The sequence below is a fragment of the Oncorhynchus keta genome, chromosome 19 (genome assembly GCF_023373465.1).
Source record: "Oncorhynchus keta strain PuntledgeMale-10-30-2019 chromosome 19, Oket_V2, whole genome shotgun sequence".
Lineage (NCBI taxonomy): Eukaryota > Metazoa > Chordata > Actinopteri > Salmoniformes > Salmonidae > Oncorhynchus > Oncorhynchus keta.
This window is the reverse complement of record NC_068439.1, coordinates 47,498,203-47,522,796: the sequence shown is the minus strand read 5'-3', so window position 1 is coordinate 47,522,796 and position 24,594 is coordinate 47,498,203. Positions and strand designations below refer to the sequence as shown.

General features: G+C 43.4%; 1 protein-coding gene across 1 annotated transcript in view; it reads left to right on the top strand.

The window, feature by feature from the left end:
- Window positions 1–1,017: 1,017 nt before the first annotated feature.
- Window positions 1,018–24,594, top strand: part of LOC118398384 (prospero homeobox protein 1-like) — a 47,450-nt gene continuing 23,873 nt past the window's right edge. The window contains exons 1-3 of the mRNA XM_035793660.2: window positions 1,018–1,293; window positions 8,419–10,437; window positions 17,398–17,505. Of these exons, the coding sequence (XP_035649553.1) occupies window positions 8,485–10,437; window positions 17,398–17,505 (2,061 nt within the window). The 5' untranslated portion in view covers window positions 1,018–1,293; window positions 8,419–8,484. The remainder of the gene's footprint in view (window positions 1,294–8,418; window positions 10,438–17,397; window positions 17,506–24,594) is intronic.

Genomic DNA, 24,594 nt, shown 5'->3' with positions numbered 1-24,594 from the left:
GCAAACTGAACACCGTAACTATAATTGCCTAAATGTCAAATGACAAATATAAAACATAAAATGTGAGGATTACGTAGCCTATAATTTATCATCTAAATTGCCCACTTAAATGCATAGGCTATACTAAAAGACACACATTGATGTTTTCTCAGTAGTAAATATAGTATTAGCCTAATATGCAGTGAAACAGAGGGATGGAATTTTGTCTCACTCCGTGACAGAAATAACTGTGAATGAAATAAAATGTAACATAAACTCGTATTTGAAATGACTCTGGCCAGTGTTATCAGGCAATAATATAATAACATTTCCATGATATAGTGTATTCAAACCTTAGCGTGTTCGTCTGTGGTTGGTAAATCAAACCAGGATAGTGATATACCGACACCATGCCTTTCTGAGCCCCTGCGGGCAGTTACGTTCAGCCCCTGGACTCAGGAGACTCACAAAGTTAATCTTATCGTTGTTACAAGGATAGTGTTGCACTAAACACAACTCAATCGGCCTAACCGAGACACGACAATTAATCTCTTATCGAAAGGCAAACTTGGAAATAAAAAAATAAATGAAACAATGTTGCGTACAATTTGTGAGGAATGTGTGTTTTTAATGGACACCGTTTAACATGAGTTTTTAAATTACATAAACACGTATTCAGGACATTTAAAATATAAATGTTGTGCCTTAAAAAAACTGCTATTATCATATATCCACAATAACATGTCCATAAAATGAATGTTCATGCAATCATTAGGCCTATTAACAGTATTGTAATGTCATAAGCTACTTCTCAATGAGGGTTTCTTACATATTAAATAATTTATTTGTAAAAAAAAATAAGATACTTTTTTGGTCTGTTGAAGTCCCGTTCCTCGGTCAAGTTCAGTGCATTGTACTCCTCCGTATACGACGGACGGTTCTTATTGGTAGGTGCGATCCGTTACATCACCAAGCGTATGACGCGCCGTCTTCCTGTTTCCTTCAGCTGTGTCTTAAAGTGAATCTTGTTGGTGGAGGAGAGCTCGAGCGTCGAAGCTCTGCATCGCGTGCGCCTCGGTCAAGCTGCTACGACATCATCACCAGTCGTTCACCCCTCGAGAGAAGATGACAGAGAGCGGAGCAAAATAGCTCTTGTATGTCTATTTTTATGTCCTACGGTCGCGCTCATCACTCACTTTACTCATACTCTTCCTTCCCTGAGAAATTATAATATTGAACGTTTCGCGGCGAAGCTTCCATAGTCCGTATTCTTTTTTTCAGCAGTAAAAAAAAGGCCTTTCCCTTCATCTGTGGGTAAGTAACCTTGTCCTCAGATACCTCCCTCTTGTTCTTTTGCGTCGAGTGCGTTTGGTGGGCAGAAAAACAAAAACAAATCAAAAGATAAACAGCAGAATTTATTCTAATGAAAGACAACATTAGCTGTCTTTGACGATATTATTAGGCTGAATTGTTTTCTTTAACCTAAAATGTGACTAAGTTGCTTCATTGTTATGATGTGCAGAATACTTTATTATTACAGATCATTTCTCACTTTCAAAAGTAAGTTACTGTCTTTTAAAATGTGTTATTTGTTAATAAATGATTTATTTTAGCATATAGGCTAAAGACTTTCAAGGCTGTCTGACTTGGTTTGATTTGATCAAAGGCTGAAGTCCGTTATCTTTGAATATGTGTGGGCTACACCTTCAAGTCTCGTATATGGTCTTTGTTGTGTGTAGTCTTATTCGTTCAGTGTATTACGCTTGTGAGTCGTTTCGATTTTAACAAGCTTGGTTTTATCACTATTAATATCTGATATATATCATATCAGATAAATGGGATCTACTCTTTGAATGTTTCAGTCTAGTAGTGGTTTAACTGTTTCCCTGGAATAATTATTGTGGTGATAGTGCCAAGAACGAGCAAATGTTGATGAGGGAAAAAGCGTCCAAAGTGCACATTATGGAGACAACAGGGATATTTGGCACAGACACACACAACCTGGTCATGGCTAGAAGGAAACAGCTTTTGTCAAATGTTATTATCATTATTTTCAATTTTAGCTAACCCTAACCCTTTTCCTGACCTTAACCTAATTCTCCTAACCTTCTGCTCTGCTGCCTAAGTTCTCCCAAACTTCTAAGAGAAGTCAAATCTGACTACATCTGCGGCCTATCCCTCTGGGCACATACTGGTTGATTCAATGTTGTTTCCACGTCATTTCAATTAAATGATGTTGAAACAACGTGGAATAGAAATGTAATTGACATGATTGGGAGTCCCATAGGGTAGCGCCCAATTGGCCCAGCGTCGTCTGGGTTTGCCGAGGTCGGTCATAATTGTAAATAAGAATTTGTTCTTAACTGACTTTCCTAGTTAAATAAAGGTTAAAAAAAGTCAGACTTGCTTGAATAGTTACTTTGCCATGTTACAAATCCAAAGGGTTATGAACTTTTTTTTAACCTTTATGGTGCCCCGTTCTCTCTCTCTCTCTCTCTCTCTCTCTCTCTCTCTCTCTCTCTCTCTCAGGGCTGTAAAGATCCCGGGAACACACACAACTGCACCACCTATCACACTTTCACAAAAAAAAATCATGAAGACATGGCTAAAGGCCAATCAGACTTGTGAACATAATCCCTAGTTGTCTATTGCCACTTTCCATGTTGTCTGTTGTCTGTAGCTTGTGAGGTGTGGAAACACTTTGTTGCTTTTATGGATTTTGTCTTGTTGCTTTTTGTGCTATGTTGGTCTGTCTGCATGCTACGTCTTGCTTATCCAATGTTGCCCTGCGTGTGCTCACTGCTCATTGATTGTCTGTATTATTATTGTAATTATTTTTAATAACCTGCCCAGGCACTGTGGTTGAAAATTAGCCGGCATGCTAAACCCGGGACATTTACTGAAACATTGATTAAATTTAAACGGTTTTAGAAACTTTAGAGTGTTTTCTATTCAATAATAATTATTATATGCATATATTAGCAATTAAAAAAAATACAATCTTTTTACTTTGGGCACGCACTTCCTCCAAAGGGGGCAGTATTCAGCCCGAGTCTTAAGAGGTTAATGTGCACTGTAAAAAAAAAAAGAATAACTCAAACTCAAACTCAAAATGAGCGAGGGGGGAGAGATTGTTCAATTGCGCTCATATTTTCTTGAAATTGTTGAAAGGTATTCCAATAGACTGCGCATGGGCAATGGGGGTGGCACATGTGCCATCGGAAACGACAGATGCTAGCGGCTTTATTTTCGAGCGACAATGACCTGGCCCATTGTTAAGCTCTTGTGGCACCCAAGTCAAAGTTTTCTTGGAGATATTTCACCCTCGTTTGAACTTCTGGAGATGGATAGATGGATGGATGGAAAGAGTTGAGCCAGAGCCATTTGTCATAACTAGACACAGACATGCTTTTAATAATTTTAATAATAGACCGTCATTTGTTTAGTCTGTGTAATATATTTAATTTTGTTTTGCCAGACTTTGTTTCTGTAATGAGATAAAACAAATCTGTCAAGCTTCCCCAACCTTGTTTCTTCTTCATTTAGTTACACCAATAATGTGCTAAATAGTGTACATCTTACCGCATGTTGCTCTTGTATTGCTTAATAATACAGTAATAAGCCTATCTCAAACAGTTTCCATCTAAAATTGTGTGTGTGTGTGTGTGTGTGTGTGTGTGTGTGTGTGTGTGTGTGTGTGTGTGTGTGTGTGTGTGTGTGTGTGTGTGTGTGTGTGTGTGTGAGAGCGAGAGAGGGGGGTGAGAGAATGTGAGTTTGTGTTTATTAGAAGAGAAAATAATGCTTGTTATGCATGGTTACTTATGGCATCAATTACGTTGACATATATCCTATAGGTGATTTTTACTCCCAGTTCAACTAAGTTACTTTATAGACGGAATGGGCTCAGATTATAAATACTTTTACACTGGCCCCATTTTTATATCCGGCTCTGAGTGGTTTGAGCAGAGATCTAAACATTTGTTTAAAAAAATTACATTCTCCCTCAAAATATGTCTTGACAAATGAGTCAAAACACTCAGTAACAATATGAGCTGTTGATGAACATTTAGATATACCTATATACATCTATACTTTGGCAGTTCAAAATGTCTTTGACAGTCTATTTGCATTGTCCGTTTTATTATTGCACTAAAATCCTAAATAGTGTTTGACAGATTTAAACGAATGTACTCTACTTTGGTTCTCCAGTAAGAACTCACACAATTGTCAAGCGTAGAAAACCCTATTCACCCTATACATATATGTTATTAATATAGATTTCCTATTAGAGTATCTCACCGCTGTTCTGCTTAGCAGGTCTTTAGTGGTCTTTAAAGGATCAGGCTTTGAGTAAAACGACTCGCCAGGATGAAGTCTTATTATCTTACACAGTATTGTCTGCACAGATAGACAATAGTTGAGATTTGGAAGGAGGAATTAAGGAATATTAAATAATGTAACAAAAGTAAGTCGCTCTGGATAAGAGCGTCTGCTAAATTACTTAAATGTAAATGTAAATGTTTTACATAAAAGTTAGAATTTTTTCTCTATTGCCAGCAAATGTTAATTCATTCTGTAAATATACTGGATAAAAGTCCTACACCTCTGATGATGACATGCGTAGTCGTCAGCCGATGCTTACAAAGGGTTCTGATTCCGTCTGGATGGTGACAAAATATTTGTCGTAGTGTTCTAAGTTGCTTCTTCAATCAGTGCGCATTCAGTCAGTAAAATATAAGAAGCAATCTGCAAATAGGTTTTATTGTTTGAGGCACTTGTTATTATAACACTTTAAATGGGTGTGATATGTGGTTTGGATGAATACACTTCCTGTACTTTCTGGTCATTCAATTTGATTTCAGTCACTTTTTGACCACTCCCTTTTGATTTGAACACAACTTTCTATACATATTTGCCCAGTATAGAAGGGGTCAGAAAGTAAGTTCTTGGACCTGAATGCCAAAACATTTAGGAGATAGCGGAGCACAACCCTACCATGAGACATCCATGTCTTCATCACTGTAAAAGATAAACGGTTGAGTTTTATATAATTTAAAAGCTTACAAACAGGGTTGCCAAACTATTTTATAATTTCTTGTTTTTTAAACTTTAAACATCAATTATCAAAAAATGTATACGTTAAACATCATCTGAGGTGTTTGTGTTGTGCCCACCATAGGTTGAGAGACAGCATGTCTTAAACTTTCAAAATTTGGTAGCACAAAGATGGTTGGTCCACACATCAGAGAATGTTGACTTTAATGGGAATATCAGTTATTTTAAATTACACTGTCAATGTTCCATGGACAACCTATTGAAATCATATAAATATAGATAATAAAATAGACATCCCCATTTAAGTTGACATTCAATGTTGGGTGGACCAGCGGCCATCTTTGTGGTTGTAACTGGAAGTTCAAATTTCAATTAAATTTAAATGTAAATGATGTACCAGCTAAATTCCAGTGATCCAAAAGGATATACATACAGTGGGGCAAAAAAGTATTTATTCAGCTACCAATTGTGCAAGTTCTCCCACTTAAAAAGATGAGAGAGGCCTGTAATTTTCATCATAGGTACACTTCAACTATGACAGACAAAATGAGGGAAAAAAATCCAGAAATTTACATAGTAGGATTTTTTATGAATTTATTTGCAAATTATGGTGGAAAATAAGTATTTGGTCACCTACAAACAAGCAAGATTTCTGGCTCTCACAAACCTGTAACTTCTTCTTTAAGAGGCTCCTCTGTCCTCCACTCATTACCTGTATTAATGGCACCTGTTTGAACTTGTTATCAGTATAAAAGACACCTGTCCACAACCTCAAAACAGTCACACTCCAAACTCCACTATGGCCAAGACCAAAGAGCTGTCAAAGGACACCAGAAAAAAAATTGTAGACCTGCACCAGACTGGGAAGACTGAATCTGCAATAGGTAAACAGCTTGATTTGAAGAAATCAACTGTGGGAGCAAATATTAGGAAATGGAAGACATACAAGACCACTGATAATCTCCCTCGATCTGGGGCTCCACGCAAGATCTCACCCCGTGGAGTCAAAATGATCACAAGAATGGTGAGCAAAAATCCCAGAGCCACACGGGAGGACCTAGTGAATGACCTGCAGAGAGCTGGGACCAAAGTAACAAAGCCTACCATCAGTAACACACTACGCCGCCAGGGACTCAAATCCTGCAGTGCAAGACGTGTCCCCCTGCTTAAGCCAGTACATGTCCAGGCCCGTCTGAAGTTTGCTAGAGAGCATTTGGATGATCCAGAAGAAGATTGGGAGAATGTCATATGGTCAGATGAAGCCAAAATATAACTATTTGGTAAAAACTGAACTCGTCGTGTTTGGAAGACAAAGAATGCTGATTTGCATCCAAAGAACACCATACCTACTGTGAAGCATGGGGTTGGAAACATCATGCTTTGTCGCTGTTTTTCTGCAAAGGGACCAGGACGACTGATCCTTGTAAAGGAAAGAATGAATGGGGCCATGTATCGTGAGATTTTGAGTGAAAACCTCCTTCCATCAGCAAGGGCATTGAAGATGAAACGTGGCTGGGTCTTTCAGCATGTCAATGATCCCAAACACACCGCCCGGGCAATGAAGGAGTGGCTTCGTAAGAAGCATTTCAAGGTCCTGGAGTGGCCTAGCCAGTCTCCAGACCTCAACCCCATAGAAAATCTTTGGAGGGAGTTGAAAGTCTGTGTTGCCCAGCAACAGCCCCAAAACATCACTGCTCTAGAGGAGATCTGCATGGAGGAATGGGCCAAAATCCCAACAACAGTGTGTGAAAACCTTGTGGAGACTTACAGAAAACCTTTGACCTCTGTCATTGCCAACAAAGGGTATATAACAAAGTATTGAGAAACTTTTGTTATTGACCAAATACTTATTTTCCACCATAATTTGCAAATAAATTCATTAAAAATCCTACAATGTGATTTTCTGGATTTTTTTTCTCTTTTTGTCTGTCATAGTTGAAGTGTACCTATGATGCAAATTATAGGCCTCTCTCGTCTTTTTAAGTGGGAGAACATTCACAATTGGTGGCTGACTAAATTATTCACTGTATATGTCCATTCTATGAATTCTATTTCTATGACTGAAATTATACCCACCCTGAACTCAAGAGTATTCTGTGTCTCAAACGATTGCAGGGACAACACTAACACCAAAGATGATGTAAAATCATGTATTATCTACAACATGGGAAAATGGAAAATAATCTTGACTCCATGCATTTCTCGATAATTGACTTTAAACGTTCAACAAAATGTACATATTTTGTATTAAAACTTTATTTTTCAAGAAATTACAAAACAAAACAACCATGTTTGTAACATTTATAAAGAATTGCATAAAATTCAACTGTTTATATTTTCAAGTGATGAAGGAATGGATTTCTCATCATAGGATTGGATGTGCAAAATGGTTCAACTTTGAGCACCTCTATCTCCAAATATTTTTGACATTCAAGTCCAAAAGTAACTTTCTACCATCGGCAAATATGTATAGAAAGTTTTGTATAAATCAAAAGGGGTGTGGTCAAAATGTGATTGAAATCAAATTGAAGAACCCTACATGCACGTAATGAATTGCTTTGGGTATGGGCAACTTCTAATCTAAATGACTAAAATGTAACCTAAAATGTAAATGACCTACAGATGACTTTTGGAGAAGAGATTGTAATTAAGTCAGAAAGGAGTTCCACTGAGTTTACTGTGTCTTTGTGGTATTCTTAATCCAATCTCAGCCTTTCTCTTTAGTCTTTTGACTTAATGGTTTTCTGTACCGGCTTGAAGCCGCACAAACATGGAAATGAGGAAAAGTGCTTAAGTAATTATCATCATTTTATGAAGCTTTGTGTTGCGTGGGAACTGGTTCAGTGTTGCGCAGGCAGGCAGTGTGGAACAGGGGACAGACAGAGAAAATGTAGGGTGCGTGTGAAATGGCACCCTATACCACGGTTTCAGAAGCAGGACAAGACACCCTATTTTTGTCTGATGACTTGACACAAGGGGCATGTACACGATAGGCCTATCTGGTTCATATGATTATGATGTTCATAATACTTCTTGACAGTGCCACAAAGTGTATTTTCTTAGTCCGAGTAAAGTGACACAAGATGGTCATAATTCTTCATGCGGTGTCATGAAGTGTATTGTATTTTATTTGAAATATAATGAGAAAAAAAACGTGCCTGTGAAGAATTCATAACAACAAACAAAGGACTTAAGAAATACATTTTTCAAACAAAGGAAAACGTCTTGACAGGAGTAAACACATTAGAATAAATATGGCTTTTGACACTCTTATGTTGTTGTCATAACCAGCCATAAAATAACACAATCTATGTCACAACAGGTGTAAATATATCGGCCATGACAGTGTTATGACCATGTTTCCTTTATGTTTTCATTCTACAGGTGTCATTCAGCAGTGGGGCTAGAGGAGTGGCTTTGTGGGATATGGCCCAATAGCAGCAGACCGTGATGCCGGACCATGACAGCGACTCCTTCCTGAGCAGACAGACCAAGAGAAGACGAGTGGACATCGGGGTGAAGAGGACTGTGGGCAGCAACGCTGCCAACGCAGCAGCAGCAGCCACAACAAGCGCCGACATCGCCCATGCCAAAGCAGCAATCTTCGGTGCTATGAACTCTCTCAACTCCCACCACCATGGCTCCGATGCAGACTCCATGGACTGCTCCATGGTGCAGCCGCACGGCCACGCTGGGGTCGTCACAGCAACCAACAGCGAGTCCAAGTCCAACGTGCTCCGGAAGCTCCTGAAGAGAGCCAACTCGTATGAAGACGCCTTCCCCGGTGCCACTATCATCTCTCAGCTCCTCAAGAGCAACATGGCCAAGAACGGAAGAGGAGAGAGAGGGGAGAGTCGAGATAGAGAGGATGGGGGGTTCCCCAGGTCGGGCCTCTCCAGTGGGGGTTCCGAAGCCCCCCAGGAGGACGCCTGCAGTAATTCGTCCCAGGACAGCCCCCAGGAGTGCCTTTCCCCTTTTGGCCATCCCCCGGCTCTGGGCGCCTTTGACCTAGAGCGCCTCAACGACGAGCACCTCCGGGCCAAGCGTGCCCGAGTGGAGAACATCATCCGGGGCATGAGCCACTCCCCCGGGGTGGTGGTGCCCACACGCCACCTTGGAGAGCGGGACCACGAACTGGAACAATGTGGACGGGAGAGAGAGCGAGAGATGGACGGTGACAGGGACAGAGAAATGGAGATGAACTGCCCCCCACAGCCGCCCAGCCCCAGGGGAGAGGTGTGCAGCCGGGAGAACAAAAGGAAACAGCGCCTGCCCCAGCAGCAGCAGCAGAGCTTCACCCAGCTGGTGTGCCAGCGTAAAGAGCAGAAGCATGAGGAGCGCAGACAACTGAAGCTGCAGCTGGAGGACATGCAGAAGCAGCTGCGCCAGCTGCAGGAGAAGTTTTTCCAGATCTATGACTCCACCGACGATTCGGAGCATGACCTGGCCCATGACCTAGGCAACATGTCTGAGGACAGCGCTGGGAGGTCTGATACTGGAGGAGATGACCGGACAGACCGTTCCGACAATGAGATATCAGACCTGGATCCGGGACACTTCCTGGACCGAGCAAGGGCGTTGCTCCAGGAGCAGGCCCTGCTGGCTGAGGGGGACAAGCTCAGGAGAGAGGGGCTGGTTTGGGGGAAAGGTCCTGGTCAGGGCCCCTCCTGCTCCATGCACCATGCAGAGGGCAAGCTGCTGGCTGAGACATTGAAACAGGAGCTCAACTCGGCAATGAACCAGGTGGTGGACACAGTGGTCAAGGTGTTTGCCAAGCCCCCTCGCCCCACACCACCCCAAGTCTTCCCTCCCCTCCCCATGCCCCCAGAGAGGTTTGGTGTCAACGTCAAGGGCCCCAACTTCCACACAGCCAACCAGCGCCTGCAATGCTTTGGCGACGTTGTCATTCCCAATCCCCTGGATTCGTTCGGCAGCATACCTGTGCCCGGCGCCAACGACCAGACTGAGGCGCTGCCCCTGGTGGTGAGGAAGACGCAGACGGAGCACCATCACCAATCCTCAGCCGTGGGCACCCACGGGGGCCATCACCACCCCTCCCTGCACCCCTCCTCCCTCTCTACCTCCATGGGCTTCAGCCCCCCTTCTTTCCGCCACCCCTTTCCCCTTCCTCTCATGGGTTACCCCTTCCAGAGCCCCCTGGGCCCACCCTCCGGCGGTTACCCAGGGAAGGACCGTTCCTCCCCAGACTCCATGGACCTGTCCAGGGAGACCACCAGCCTGCGGACCAAAATGTCATCAGGGCATCATGTGGGGCACCACCACCGGTCTTTCTCTCCGACCAACCCTGGGAGCACTGCAGAGGGGCTCTCCCTGTCCCTCATCAAGTCAGAGTGTGGAGACATGAGCGACATGAACGACATCTCACCATACTCAGGCAGCACCGTATCCTTCACCACACAGAGAGAGGGAGGGAGGTGGGGAGGGAGAGAGAGTTAGAGATGCTATAGAAGGGCTGGTTGTTCATCTTAGATAGTTTAATATATTGTTATGATGACTATTGCATATTATTGCGAAATCAGCACATTTATTTTATTTTCAGTTCTCTCTAAAACATCCCTTTTTTTATTTGATCATATACCTTTTGCTCTACTAATTGGTTGAAAGCACTCTAGTCACTCTACCATTGGTCAGATTATGTCTCCACGACATTTATAGCCCTGATTCCCATTTGAAACATGACTGAAAGAGACAAACGCTATAGAAAGCTGAAGTTGAGCACAATGGCTCTCTGTACTGATAGTTTAACCCCTGTGTACCTCAATCATGGGCTGCAGATAAAGAGGTAAGGTACCTATGGGAGGATCACAGTCAACCAACTGGGACTGGGCCTAATAGCCTCAACTGATCCATTCAGTTTGCCCTGTTCTCCTATATAGGCTACCTCCCTATCCCTCTACCATTCAGACCTGTCTTTGCAAAGACCTTTCACTCATGAAGGCTCCGTAGCAGTTATTTTGCGTGATCACTGTCACTGAAAATGTTATATCAATGACACACACGACACACATGTACAGTGTACACTGAGTGTACAAAACATTAAGACCACCTTCCTAATATTGAGTTGCAAGCCCCCCTTTTGCTCTCAGAACCACCTCAATTTGTCAGGCATGGACTCCACAAGTTGTTGAAAGTGTTCCACAGGGATGCTGGCCCATGTTGACTCCAATGCTTCCGATGGCACACATACACAATCCATGTCTCCAATGTCTCAAGGGTTAAAATACCTTCTTTAACCTGTCTCCTCCCCTTAATCTACACTGATTGAAGTGGATTTAACAAGTGACATCAATAAGTTATCATTGCTTTCACCTGAATTCACCTGGTCAGTCTATGTCATGGAAAGAGCTGGTGCCCTTAATGCTTTGTACACTCAGTGTATCTATGGTCTGACAGGCTTGGACATGTTTTGGCTGAGATTCGAGAGCATGTTATTTTTTTTTTTTTACTTGACTGTGTCTAAAAGTTAGACATGGCTACTGTATGTTAGTGCTGATCTATGTCTGTGTTATGATCACCTCAGGGATTGGCCTTTGTTTGTGTGTGTGTGTGTGTGTGTGTGTGTGTGTGTGTGTGTGTGTGTGTGTGTGTGTGTGTGTGTGTGTGTGTGTGTGTGTGTGTGTGTGTGTGTGTGTGTGTGTGTGTGTGTGTGTATGGTAGATAGGGTTCGCCTGAGGACTCAGTAAAGATGTTTATTTATGGCCACCTGTGTCTTATCATCCCCCATTGTAAAAACAAACAATCGTTGTCGTTTCTTTTCTATTTCTTTCTCGTTTCATAAATATCTGTCAACAGCCCGGGGAGCTTTCAGCAGTTGCTTGGCACCCAAATACTTAAAAAAAAAGGTTTCTTTCTCTCCCGCTCCTCCCTTTCTTTTCTTTGAAATGGACGTTAACAGGTGTACGCAGCAAACTGCTTTTCTTTCATAACAGTGATTGTCTTCATTTGTCTTCTGACCAAAAGAGGAAGAGCACTTCCCAGAGATCCATAATATCCTCTGCTACCCTGTTTCTCCTGATGGGAGGATGAAAAGAGAGGGAGAGGGAGAGGGAGAGGGAGAGAGAGAGGGAGAGAGAGAGTAAAACAATAACTAAAATTGATGTCGGAAGTTTACATACACTTAGGATGGAGTCATTAAAACCACTCCCCAAATTTCTTGTTTAACAAACTATAGTTTTGGCAAGTCGGTTAGGACATCTACTTTGTGAACGACACAAGTAATTTTTCCAACAATTGTTTACAGACAGATTATTTCACTTATAATTCAATGTATCACAATTCCAGTGAGTCAGTAGTTTAAATACACTAAGTTGACTGTGCCTTTAAACAGCTTGGAAAATTTCAGAAAATGATGTCATGGCTTTAGAAGCTTCTGATAGGCTAATTGACATCATTTGATTCAATTGGAGGTGTACCTGTGGATATATTTCAAGGCATACCTTCAAAGTCAGTACCTCCTTGCTTGACATCATGGGGAGATCATAAGATATCAACCAGACCTCAGAAAAAAAATTATAGACCTCCACAAGTCTGGTTCATCCTTGGGAGCAATTTCCAAACGCCTGAAGGAGCCACATTCATCTGTACAGACAATAGTACGCAAGTTTAAACACCATGGGACCACGCAGCTGTCATACTGCTCAGGCAGGAGACGCAGTCTGTTCCCTTAGAGATTAATGTACTTTTGTGCGAAAAGTGCAAATCAATCCCAGAACAACAGTAAAGGACCTTGTGAAGTTGCTGGAGGAAGCAGGTACAAAAGTTTCTATATCCACAGTAAAATGATTCCTATATCGACATAACCTGAAAGGCCCTTCAGCAAGGAAGAATCCACTTCTCCAAAACCACCATCAAAAAAGCTAGACTACGGTTTACAACTGCACATGGGGACAAAGATCGTACTTTATGGAGAAATGTCCTCTGGTCTGATGAAACAAAAATAGAACTGTTTGGCCATAATGACCATTGATATGTTTGGAGGAAACAGGGGGATGCTTGCAAGCCGAAGAACATCATACCAACCAAGACGCACAGGGGTGGCACCATCATGTTGTGGGGGTCCTTTGCTGCAGTTGGGGCTGGTGCACTTTGCAAAATAGATGACATCATGAGGAAGTAAAATTACGTGGATATATTAAAGCAACATCTCAAGACATCTGTCAGGAAGTTAAAGCTTGGTGGCAAATGGGTCTTCCAAATGGACAATAACCCCAAGCATACTTCTAAAGTTGTGGCAAAATGGCTTAAGGACAACAAGGACAGCTTGTGGAAGGCTCCCCTAAACGTTTGACCCAAGTTAAACAATTTTAAAGGCAATGCTACCAAATACTAATTGAGTGTATGTAAACTTCTGACCCACTGGGAATGTGATGAAAGAATTAAAAGCTGAAATAAATCATTCTCTCTTCTATTATTCTGACATTTCACATTTTTAAAATTAAGTTGTGATCCTAACTGACCTAAGACATGGAATTTCTACTCGGATTAAATGCCAGGAATTGTGAAAAACGGAGTTTAAATGTAGTTGGCTAAGGTGTACGTGAACTTCCGACTTCAACTGTACATATATGCCAGATGCTTTTATCTCTAATGTGGCATATAATTTGGGGGCATTAATTAACAGATGTACTCCCTTTAATGGGAAGAATAGTTAGAACAACACGGCCATGTGTTACAGGTTTTTAAAATTTCCGCCACATGTTAATTTCACGTCTACAATAACTAACAGATTGTCAGACATTTTGTGTTGAAGTTCATCGGCGTTCCGGAGCGTCGCGCAGCAGATGGCTTCCATCAGTTTCCTCATTGTATATTGGCCTTACACCTGAAATGAGCAAGTGGAGCAGCTATTTTCTCTCTTGACTTGGGAAGAGCTGGGGAGAATGATGATATCTTGTCAGATGTGCTCAGATACCACTAACCTTGCTGGTACAAGGGCACCAACATGGCTAAATAATAGCCGTGTGTCACCCCAAGTCCAATCACTATTACATTTGCAAGCTGTTAGAGATATTAATTCATCAAGATTCACTGTTGCTTGATATTGAAGCATAGGGAGAGGATCCTGTGTTTGTAGATTTTTGCAACTTCAATTTATTTATACATATAAATGTAATCTATGTAATGATGGGATTGTCATTTGAATTCATTTTGATTTAGAAGCGAGAGCGTGGTAGTCTCATTGGGAAAGCCCAGTCTTATGAGACTAACATGATTGTATCTTTACAGCAGCAAGTCATCTTGCCAGACTTGAAGAGAACAACCCTCTCCCACTCTGTCCATGCCTCTTTCTCTTCTGTCTTGCTTCCCTCTCTCTCAATTCAATTTTCAATTTAAGGGGCCTTATTGGCATTGGAAACATGTTTACATTGTCAAAGCAAGTGAAATAGATAATAAACAAAAGTGAAAAAAGCAAACAATAAAACATTTCCAGTAAACATTACACTCACAAAAGTTCCACAGGAATAAACACATTTCAAATCTCTCCCTCGCTCCCTCTGAGAGGCCATGGTATCCCTCGCTCCCTCGCTCGCTCTGAGAGGCCATGGTATCCCTCGCTCCCTCGCTCGCTCTGAGAGGCCATGGTATCCCTCGCTCCCTCGCTCGCTCTGAGAGGCCATGGTATCCCTCGCTCCCTCGCTCGCTCTGAGAGGCCATGGTATCCCTCGCTCCCTCGCTCGCTCTGAGAGGCCATGGTATCCCTCGCTCCCTCGCTCGCTCTGAGAGGCCATGGTATCCCTCGCTCCCTCGCTCGCTCTGAGAGGCCATGGTATCCCTCGCTCCCTCGCTCGCTCTGAGAGGCCATGGTATCCCTCGCTCCCTCGCTCGCTCTGAGAGGCCATGGTATCCCTCGCTCCCTCGCTCGCTCTGAGAGGCCATGGTATCCCTCGCTCCCTCGCTCGCTCTGAGAGGCCATGGTATCCCTCGCTCCCTCGCTCGCTCTGAGAGGCCATGGTATCCCTCGCTCCCTCGCTCGCTCTGAGAGGCCATGGTATCCCTCGCTCCCTCGCTCCCTCTGAGAGGCCATGGTATCCCTCGCTCCCTCGCTCTGAGAGGCCATGGTATCCCTCGCTCCCTCGCTCGCTCTGAGAGGCCATGGTATCCCTCGCTCTTGGAGCAGATGATGTGGAGAGTGGAGTGCTGCTCTTTTGGCCAGGCCTGTTGGCCAGGCCTGTTGGCCAGGCCTGCTAGGGTTCTCCCCATAGGCCAACCCTCCCTCACCATTTTTGGACATAAAAGACTGTAAAAATACCAAGAAATAAGCTCAAAGTGATTTTATTTTGGAAATCTGTGATTTGAAATGATTATGTTTTAGACAAATATTATATCTGTTTGGGCTACATGCTGTCAATTTGCAGTCTACAAATAATTTCTAATTATGTTCTGTCCAATCCGCTTAAGAAAAATTCAGCCCGCGGCTGAATCTAGTTGATGATCCCTGCTTTAGGGCCTAACTGAATGCATGCCAAATACACACCAATCACCAAATGCTTTTGAGAACTTGGGCAGAAAAAGTTAACGTCGATCCAATGAGGCAAAAGGGACGATGTCAAAGTTGAATCCAAGAAGAGAAAAGCTGTGAAATGGAGAGTTGAATATAAAGAGAAGGGAGGGCCAGAACAGTAATGTTCGGGGAAGATTTTGTGAAGTGGTAAAAGAGGATGATAGCAGTGCCGGCTATGTGTGAGGTGCTATTTGAGAGTCACAAGACAGGGACTTCAAATATGACACGTCAAGGGAACTGTAGGCTTAATAGGCTTACTGTACAGCTGGGTTACATTTAATAGCCTAACTGAAATCTGGACACTTACTGTATAATATTAACCCCTGCAAGGTTTAAGCATTTCTTGCAGTAAAATTATACACTAAATGTAAATGTTGACTTGAGAACAGGAGTGGATAAATATGATTTCTTTCTTTCAGCATCTTGAGAGAAAGAATGTGCAGTTAGGGACCATCTGTAAAGGTGCTATATTTATCAGCTTCATAGAAACTGATAGTTTTTCAACCACATAAGATATTCATCCAAGCCAAACTTAAATCGTATTAGAAACATGTTGGGTTGTTTTCACTGCTTTAAATTTTGTTAAAAGCGGTCAAACTGAAATACCATGAAAAGTTCCAACCGTAGCTATATAAACATACAATCCAGAAGGAAAAGGTATTATGACATTGTCCTACTTACAGACTTACAGAGTAGCCCTTTATTTGTCGGTTCAAGATATAATAGTTACTAGAGATTGCTTTCCGCTCAACGAGAGAGCGGGTTTACCCTCATCTCTTTTCATTGTCTTAGCCCCAGATTGATATTAGCTGAATTATACAGCCATTAATTCACCATGGAAATGGTTTGGGCCCGTCCGCAGCACAGATGTGTTCCAGGGATGCAGCGCCCATCCCTGGAGAGATTCACTGCCTTGGAGCCCCTCTTCCTCCTCCTCCCAAGGTTTGGCAGCACTTGGACGGCTGGAGGCTGGGGGACGAGCAGTGGGTGTAAATTAAGTTGAAACAACTCTATCGTTCAATGTGCCTCCCCCCATCCACCCCCTGCTTCCTCCTGAGACTTCCCTTGGAAAACCTTAGTCTCTAAAATCTATGACGTGTGTATTTTAAATGAATAAGGTCTACAGCTCTGTTATAGAGAGACAAGGCACTTAATGACTTCATCAGAGTTGTCCCTTTAAAACGTTATTTTTATATTAATATGGATCCTGTCTTTGGTTGTCATGTCTTGTCGCCAAGCCATTAGGCTCCTCTCTCATAACCAGTGTTAACTGCTTTCTTTGTCTGTGATATGCAAATTTCATTTTTTTCCCCTTCCTTTTTTGGGGTGGAGGTTGGAGGGGGGTATGATGGGGGGGGGAAGAGGGAAAGGCGTTTGCTTACTTTGACTGTGAAATTAGCTTCTTATGTAAAGGCACCAGCTGTGGCACTGGCCAACGTTTTATTTACCGAGACACGCTCACACCTGATTAAGAGTGGATGCTAATCGCAAGCAAATGGTTTGGCCCTGGTTCACTCACTACTCTCTAACAACTGATTCAAGATCAGCCCTACCCTTCTCCAGTGCTATCACTATCCTAAAATAATGAATGTGAAATGCATAATATTGGGTTGGCCTATATCTATTATAGTCTTCAAGGAAAACTAATTATTGTACATTCAGTACATGTTATTTATATCAATAACACATCAACTGAAATAGCAGTGGTTTTAGGTCAAGTTACCCTACCATAAATAACTATATGACTACACATTGAAAAGCATTGCAAGGTCAGCCATTTTAATTATAATTTTCCATCCCCCCCAAAAAATATAAATTTCCTTGACGGCAGACATGTTCAGATTCAGGAGGGTCTTTCCCCCAACCACCTGAAGAAGGCCAAGCTCATGTTCTTCTACGCCCGCTACCCCAGTTCCAACATGCTCAAGATTTTCTTCTCCGACGTCAAGGTGAGCCACACCCCGGGACCCCAACCTTTTACCCCTCACCTTTCCACCTCTATCATCATGAAAAGGAGTAGGATGACGTAGGCCCTAGACGAATGTAGCTCCCTGAAGTAGAAGTTGCCCTTGGGCACTGATCTAAAATCAGATTACCCTCCCAAAATCCTAAACTGAATTATTTACCCAGTGGTTATGGTTAGGATTTGGTGAGTGTAAGCTGATCCTAGATCGGTGCCTAAGGGATAAGTGCTACATGAAGCTCATGAAAACATACTCTGGGCTGGCATTCCTCTCCATAGTTATCTAACTGTGCAGGTGTGTTCAACACTGTCTGTGTGTCTGTCCTTTGTCATCCCAGCGGAAGTGACTGTCCTTGCCCCCGGTGACAAGTTGTAAGGACAGATCACCATGCCTGGACTTTTCTTCCTTTACTTTTTCTCTGTGTTTTTCTATGCCTGTGCTCTCACCTCAGACTGCAGTTAATAGTTGAGTGAAGCAATTACTCTTCTCACTTCCCCCGAGATGTTCTTCCGGCACAGTGCTGTACTAATGTGAAGTGCCTGTTGTGTGTCTTACATTGCTTCTGTATGAGGATCTTTTCCCTACTAAGTCATGGCTTTATACAAAAGAGAGAGGATGAGGAAGGTGCAATAGGTAATAGGTAATATTTAGAAGCCAGCGGGGGAGCATGGACGTTACAGCATGGCAAAGGAATTGAGAGGGAGCGATAGACATGGGGTAGATTTTTTTTAACCTTTATTTTACTCGGCAAATCAGTTAAGAACAAATTCTTATTTTCCAATGACAGCCTATTGGGTTAACTGCCTTGTTCAGGGGCAGAATGACAGATTTGTACCTTGTCGGCTCAGGGATTCGATCTTGCAACCTTTCGGTTACGAGTCCAATGCTCCAACCACTAGGCTACGCCGCCGCCCCATCATGGGATAGCATGCAGAAAAGGGGTTATCTGAACGGTAGGGACAAGTGAGGGATAGACATTGGGGAGAGGACAGAATCGAGTGCAGAGAAAGAAGAGGGGTTATCTGAGCAGGTGTAAGGGTGGGAACGGCGAAAGAGGGAGTGGGTGAGGGAAATGGTAAGGATGAGCATGAGGTATGTGGGGACAAGGCCAGGGAGTGATCAAACAAAGCACAAGTTGGCTTGTGAACAACGCAACAAGGCTACACAATAGCTGTGCTGGTGTCTTATATGCGGCCAAGTTTAGTTGTTGTTGTTTTTGTTGAGTCCCTCTCGGACCATAAGGAGGGTAAAAACTGTGACCGATAGTTAAGGGTATTAAGATTGTAGTGTCTTTGTCTTGGCTAACAGTGGAGGACAATGGAGGAGGCAGAGCTAAGCTAGTGTCCGTATATGGGAATGGGAGCTGCCAGTTCATATACAGTCAATGAACTAAGCAGACCAGACCCAGCTTCAATCGGATTGGTGCCTATGGGAGAGCCACCCCTTAACGAGAACGGAACTGTGACAATTATTTTCAATGGTGAACGGCATGGTGAACCTTCATTCATCCACCATCTTTGGAGACGCTAGTGGCTAACTAATTAGACATGGCTAGCTGATGCAAGGCAAGGAGAGTGGCATTCTTAGACATGTGCTCTAAGAGCTAATAATATCTTGACTAGTAAGGTACAAGTTCCCAGTTGTTTTGACCGCGGCATTATTCTTAGACTTTTTTTTTTTTACATTTTACCTTGATGACCTTAGCCTACGGTATAGGCTTTTAAAAAAAGAGCAGAACCCTGCTTAATTGACCGGTTAATGTCTGCTTGAAAGAGCCCGCCAATCTAGCTAAGCTGCTAACGTTAGCCAGCAAGCTAAAGAAGTTTGTCCCAGTTGAGTTTTCCAATGGAGCCCTCTTTGTCTGGAGGGGTAAATGAACAGTTCCCGTGCTGTAGGAGCTGTATCTACTACGCTTTGTTTCAGGGCAAACTGGATCAGCTGGATGCATCTCCGTCTTGTCGTTAGTCTTTATCCGATTGGCCGGTGTTGCCCGGGGAGATATCTTCTGCATCTCCTCTCCCATCTTATGGCGGAGTGGAAGGAGCACTGCAAGAGGAGCATTGCAATCAATGATGGTCGCATTTCACGAGACTGTGGAAGCGGAAGACAGTGGCCTGCCACAAAGCAGCCTACACTCCCAACGAGAGGCCTGGAGCCGATACAAACAACGAATAGTTTCGCCACGTTGGAGCCTGCACCTTCATCGCTGGGGGTACCTGTGTGTGCTGCCGTCCTGCCTACCCATACTCCTTCCCCTACAATTTCAAAGTCGACGTCGGCAACCTTCCATCCCAGCTCTAGATCGAGGCCTGCACGGAGTGTGTGAAGTGTGAAGTGTTACCAATCCTTAGGAAAGTTATGGAAAATATGGTGTTTGACCAGATACAACGCTATTTTACAGTAAATAAATTGACAACAGACTTTCAGCACGCCCGTAGGGAAGGACATTCAACAAGCACAGCATTTACACAAATTACTGATGATTGGTTGAGAGAAATGGATGATAAAAATATTGTCTGGGCTGTTTTGTTAGACTTCAGTGCGGCTTTTGACATTATCGATTGTAGTCTGCTTCTGGAAAAAAAACATGTGTTATGGCTTTACACCTCCTGCTATATTGAGGATAAAGTGTTACCTGTCTAACAGAACACAGAGGGTGTTCTTTAATGGAGACTCTCCAAAATAATCCAGGTATAATCAGGAACGACTAGCACACAGCTCAGACACTCATGCATACCCCACAAGACATACCAACAGAGGTGTTGGCAGCAGCTAATGGAGATCCATAGTAAATACAAATACTAAATCGAATGAGCGTGGGAAGTGGTTTGGCCCGACAATGGCGTGATGCTGCGCCGTCTTGCCGCTTGTTTACTAGGGATGGTGGAAGAACGTTCTTACTACTGACCTGATAGGTAAATGTTGTGACAGTTGAAACATACTGTGATTGTTGTTTTCGCTGCAACAGTTTAGCATTACGCTATCCTTACACTACACACCATGATGGATTAACTTGTGTGCTTTGACATGGTTCAGTTAGCCATTAGTATTGATCGCCAATTATCAGCTTCTCTGTTTTGACAAATGCCCAGACAGGTCATACATAGGTTATTGTTATGGTGTGATGGATGAACAATAGGCTAAACACAATCTTAGCGTTATGTCTGGTTTCCATATTTCAGACGTTACTTGAGAAAATATGAAGTTGATGTGATGTCAGAGAGAGTAAATGTCAGTGTTGTTTTAAAATGTTGGGGTCATAAATGAACGCTGAATACACAAACAAGGATGTCCCAAACTGATTCTGTTGTGAATCTTTCTCTCTCTTTCTCTCTCTTTCTCTTTCTTTTCATGAAAGCACTTGTTTTGGACACACACTGCCCCCACAACCCTCTTTCCCTCTCTCGTTTTCTCTCTCTCGTTTTCTCTCTCTCATTTTCTCTCTCTCATTTTCTCTCTCTCTCTCTCGCTCTCTCTCTCTCTCGCTCTCTCTCGCTCTTTCTCTTTCACTTCATCTCTTTATCTCTCCTTCTGTCAGGCCTTTGTGTGTATTCGGCACACTGGCCTCAGTATTTGTACAAGTCGTGCTGTGGAGTGGATGAGGTCAGGAGGTTTTTCCTTTTACATGTCATTCCTTGTCTTTTCTTTTTTCCGCTGATGGTGTGGCATCCTTCCCCCGCACGACGAAAAGCCAGGCGCTGGATTTCAGGACTGGTTTTTGTAGAGTCAGCCAATAGACAACGAGAGATTATCTCCCACAATTCACCCCTGCAAAAACAGGAAGCAGTAGAAAGCCCTGATGACTATGGATGGGCTTTAGGCAGAGAGGGACGGGCCGCTTCTCTTTCTGTTCCTCTTGTTGTTTTTCAAATAGCTTGTTGGTCTGAGGTCATGTGTATGGATTCTTCCTCCTCTCCATTGTTTGGAAGGCAGGGAGCTAGATGGACGCAGAGCAGAGTGTACCTGTTTGTCTGTCCAGAGCAGAGCTACTGGGTGACTTTGACTTTACTGTCAATGTCATCACAATGTGCAGGAGACACCTTGTTGGTGTGTCTCTCTCCTTTGAGGTCTTGCAGTCTGCTGTATTTGTAATGTCATACGACAACGATCACTGATAATACAGAATGAGGATTTAACATGATTTAACATGACCTAAATTTACTCAGCAGCTCTCTAAAATATTACTGGATAAGATTATGACATGTACAATACATGACTAACAATATGTGGACATCTGCTGGTCGAAAATCTCATTCCAAAATCCTGGGTATTAATATGGAGTTGGTCCCCCTTTTGCTGTCCCAACAGCCTCCACTCTTTTAGGAAGGCTTTTCACGAGATGTTGGAACACTGCTGCAGGGACTTGCTTTCATTCATCCACAACAGCATTAGTGAGGTTGGGCACTGATGTTGGGCGATTAGGCCTGGCTAGTAGTCGATGTTCCAATTCATTCCAAAGGTTCGATGGGGTTGAGGTCAGGGCTCTGTGCAGGCCAGTCAAGTTCTACCACTCTGATCTTGACAAACCGTTTCTGTATGGACCTCGCTTTGTGCATGGGGGCATTGTCGTGCTGAAACAGGAAGCAACCTTTCCCAAACTGTTGCCACAAAGTTGGAAGCACAGAATGATCTACAATGTTATTGTATGCTGTAGCGTTACGATTTCACTTCACTGGAACTAAGGAGCCTAGACCGAACCATGAAAAACAGCCCCAGACCATTATTCATTCTCCATCAAACTTTACAGTTGGCACTATACATTGGAACGTCAGGCAGCCTGGTGGTTAGAGCATTGGGCCAGTAACAGAAAGTTTGCTGTATCGAATCCCTGAGCTGACAAGGTAAAAATCTATCGTTCTGCCCCTGAACAAGGCAGTTAACCCACTGTTCCCCTATAGGCTGTTTTGTAAATCAGAATTTGTTCTTAACTGACTTGCCTAGTTAAATGAAGGTTCAATTTTAAATAAATTCTGCTGGCATCCGCCATACCCAGATTTGTCCATCGGACTGCCAGATGGTAAAGCGTGGTTCAGCACTCCAGAGAACGCATTTTCACTGCTCCAGAGTCCGATGGCGGTGAGCTTTACACCACTCCATTGCACATGATGATCTTAGGCTTGTGCACCCTAATGAACAGTTATTGTGCTGACTTTGCTTCCAGAGGCAGTTTGGAATGATTTTTACCTGCTTCAGGACTCGGCGATCCCATTCTGTGAGCTTGTGTGGCCTACCACTTTGTGACTGAGCCGTTGCTGCTCCTAGACGTTTCCACTTCACAAAAACAGCACTTACAGTTGACCGGGGCAACTCTAGCAGGGCAGAAATTTTACAAACTGACATGTTGGAAAGATGACATCATACGATGGTGCCACATTGAAAGTCATTGAGCTCTTCAGTAAGGCTTTTCTACTGCCAATGTTTGTCTATGGAGATTGCATGGCTGTGTACTCAATCTTATACCCCTGTCAGCAACTGGTCTTGCTGAAATAGACAAAATCCACTAATTTGAAGTGGTGTCCACATACTTTTGTATGTATAGTGAATGTCCTTGTTGTCTTACAGATAATGAGTAGGATTTTGTTTCGGTGTTGAAAAGAGCTTAATCGTTGGGACTAGAGTGTTTTCCTTCTCTGGCGCTGTGTGCATAGTTTTATGTAGGTTGCATGGTAGGGAAGCGTGTGTTTGTTTTGTTCCCTTATAGTTAACACTTAAGGTTGACCTTTTGTAGGCTCTCGAGTGTGAGTGTGAGAAATACGCTCTCACCGTTCCTCTCTCGTTCCCCTCTTAGCTAATCACGCCTACACATACAGGCACACACACACACTCCAACAGGCCATGGACATCTCATGTCTCTCTTGGCTCAGATTTAGGAGTCCCGGAGATGTGTTGCTTTGAAATAGTTCCCCCCGACAGAACACTGACGGACCACTGAACACTCTGGTCCCTAGCTGATATCAGGGGATATTTATCCCCCCACAAGCAACTTAATTAAACAAGAATGGGTACCTGATTTGTTGTAGCAACAAAGACTTTTAGTAGACACACATTGAATCTCTCTCTTTCTCTCTCTCTGTATACATGTAACGTGTGATTAAACCACATTTCATCCGCGGACAGTAGATATTCCATACAATAGACTTAACCATGCTTTGTGTCAGATAGATGTTGAGGTATAAAGCCTAGGCTGTATAATGAAAGCCATCCCTGTCCAAAGTGACAAGTCTATCAGTCAGAGGGCTGAAGTGACACTAAAGGTCTCCAGTGTGAGTGATGACATCTCTTTCACTGACTTTAATCTCAGTATGCAGCCCTCAATCACACACACACACACACACACACACACACACAGACACGCACACGCAAACACGCACGCACACATGCACACACGCACGCACACACACACTCCAACCCATCCAAGAGAGAGTGATGTGTCTGAGTAGTGACGTATCTGTGATAGTGAACTCGCAAATGTATGTGCATGAGTGTGTGTGTCTCAGAGTCTGTGTTGTGGATGTTGGTTCTTGCCTGTGTACAGTAATAGCCCCTGTGTGTGTGTAATTGTAATAGTCAGTAGTTTGTTTGTTTGACACTTCGATGTCATGAGCCTTGCTTGCTGACAGCTCACGTTCCTATACTGCCCAGGTCTATTGTCCAGCCCTGCAGTTCTCTACACCCCTCTCCCTCCCCTCCTAACTCTAACCCGCCCGCTGTTCTGCTAACCCTGCACTTTAGGCCTCGTCGCTCTGCCCCCATCCCTCCCCTCCCCTCCCGTCACCCCCACCCAATCCCTCACCCCCACCCATTCCCCTCGCCACCCGACCATGCCAAACAATGTCAGGCAGACATACTCTTTCAGTCCTCCTCCCATTATGTCACCCACAGACCATTCCAGAAAAGAGTGACCCCTCCTTTCCCCCCTCCAGTCCCTTTCTCTCTCATACTCTCCCTCTCATACTCTCTCTCATCTCATTTTATCTCTCCCTTTTTTGCTCTCTCCTTCTTCTCTGTCCCAGCCTATGCCTAGCTCAAATGAGGCCGTGTGTGAGCCTGCGCTAGTGTGTGTGCATGTGTGTG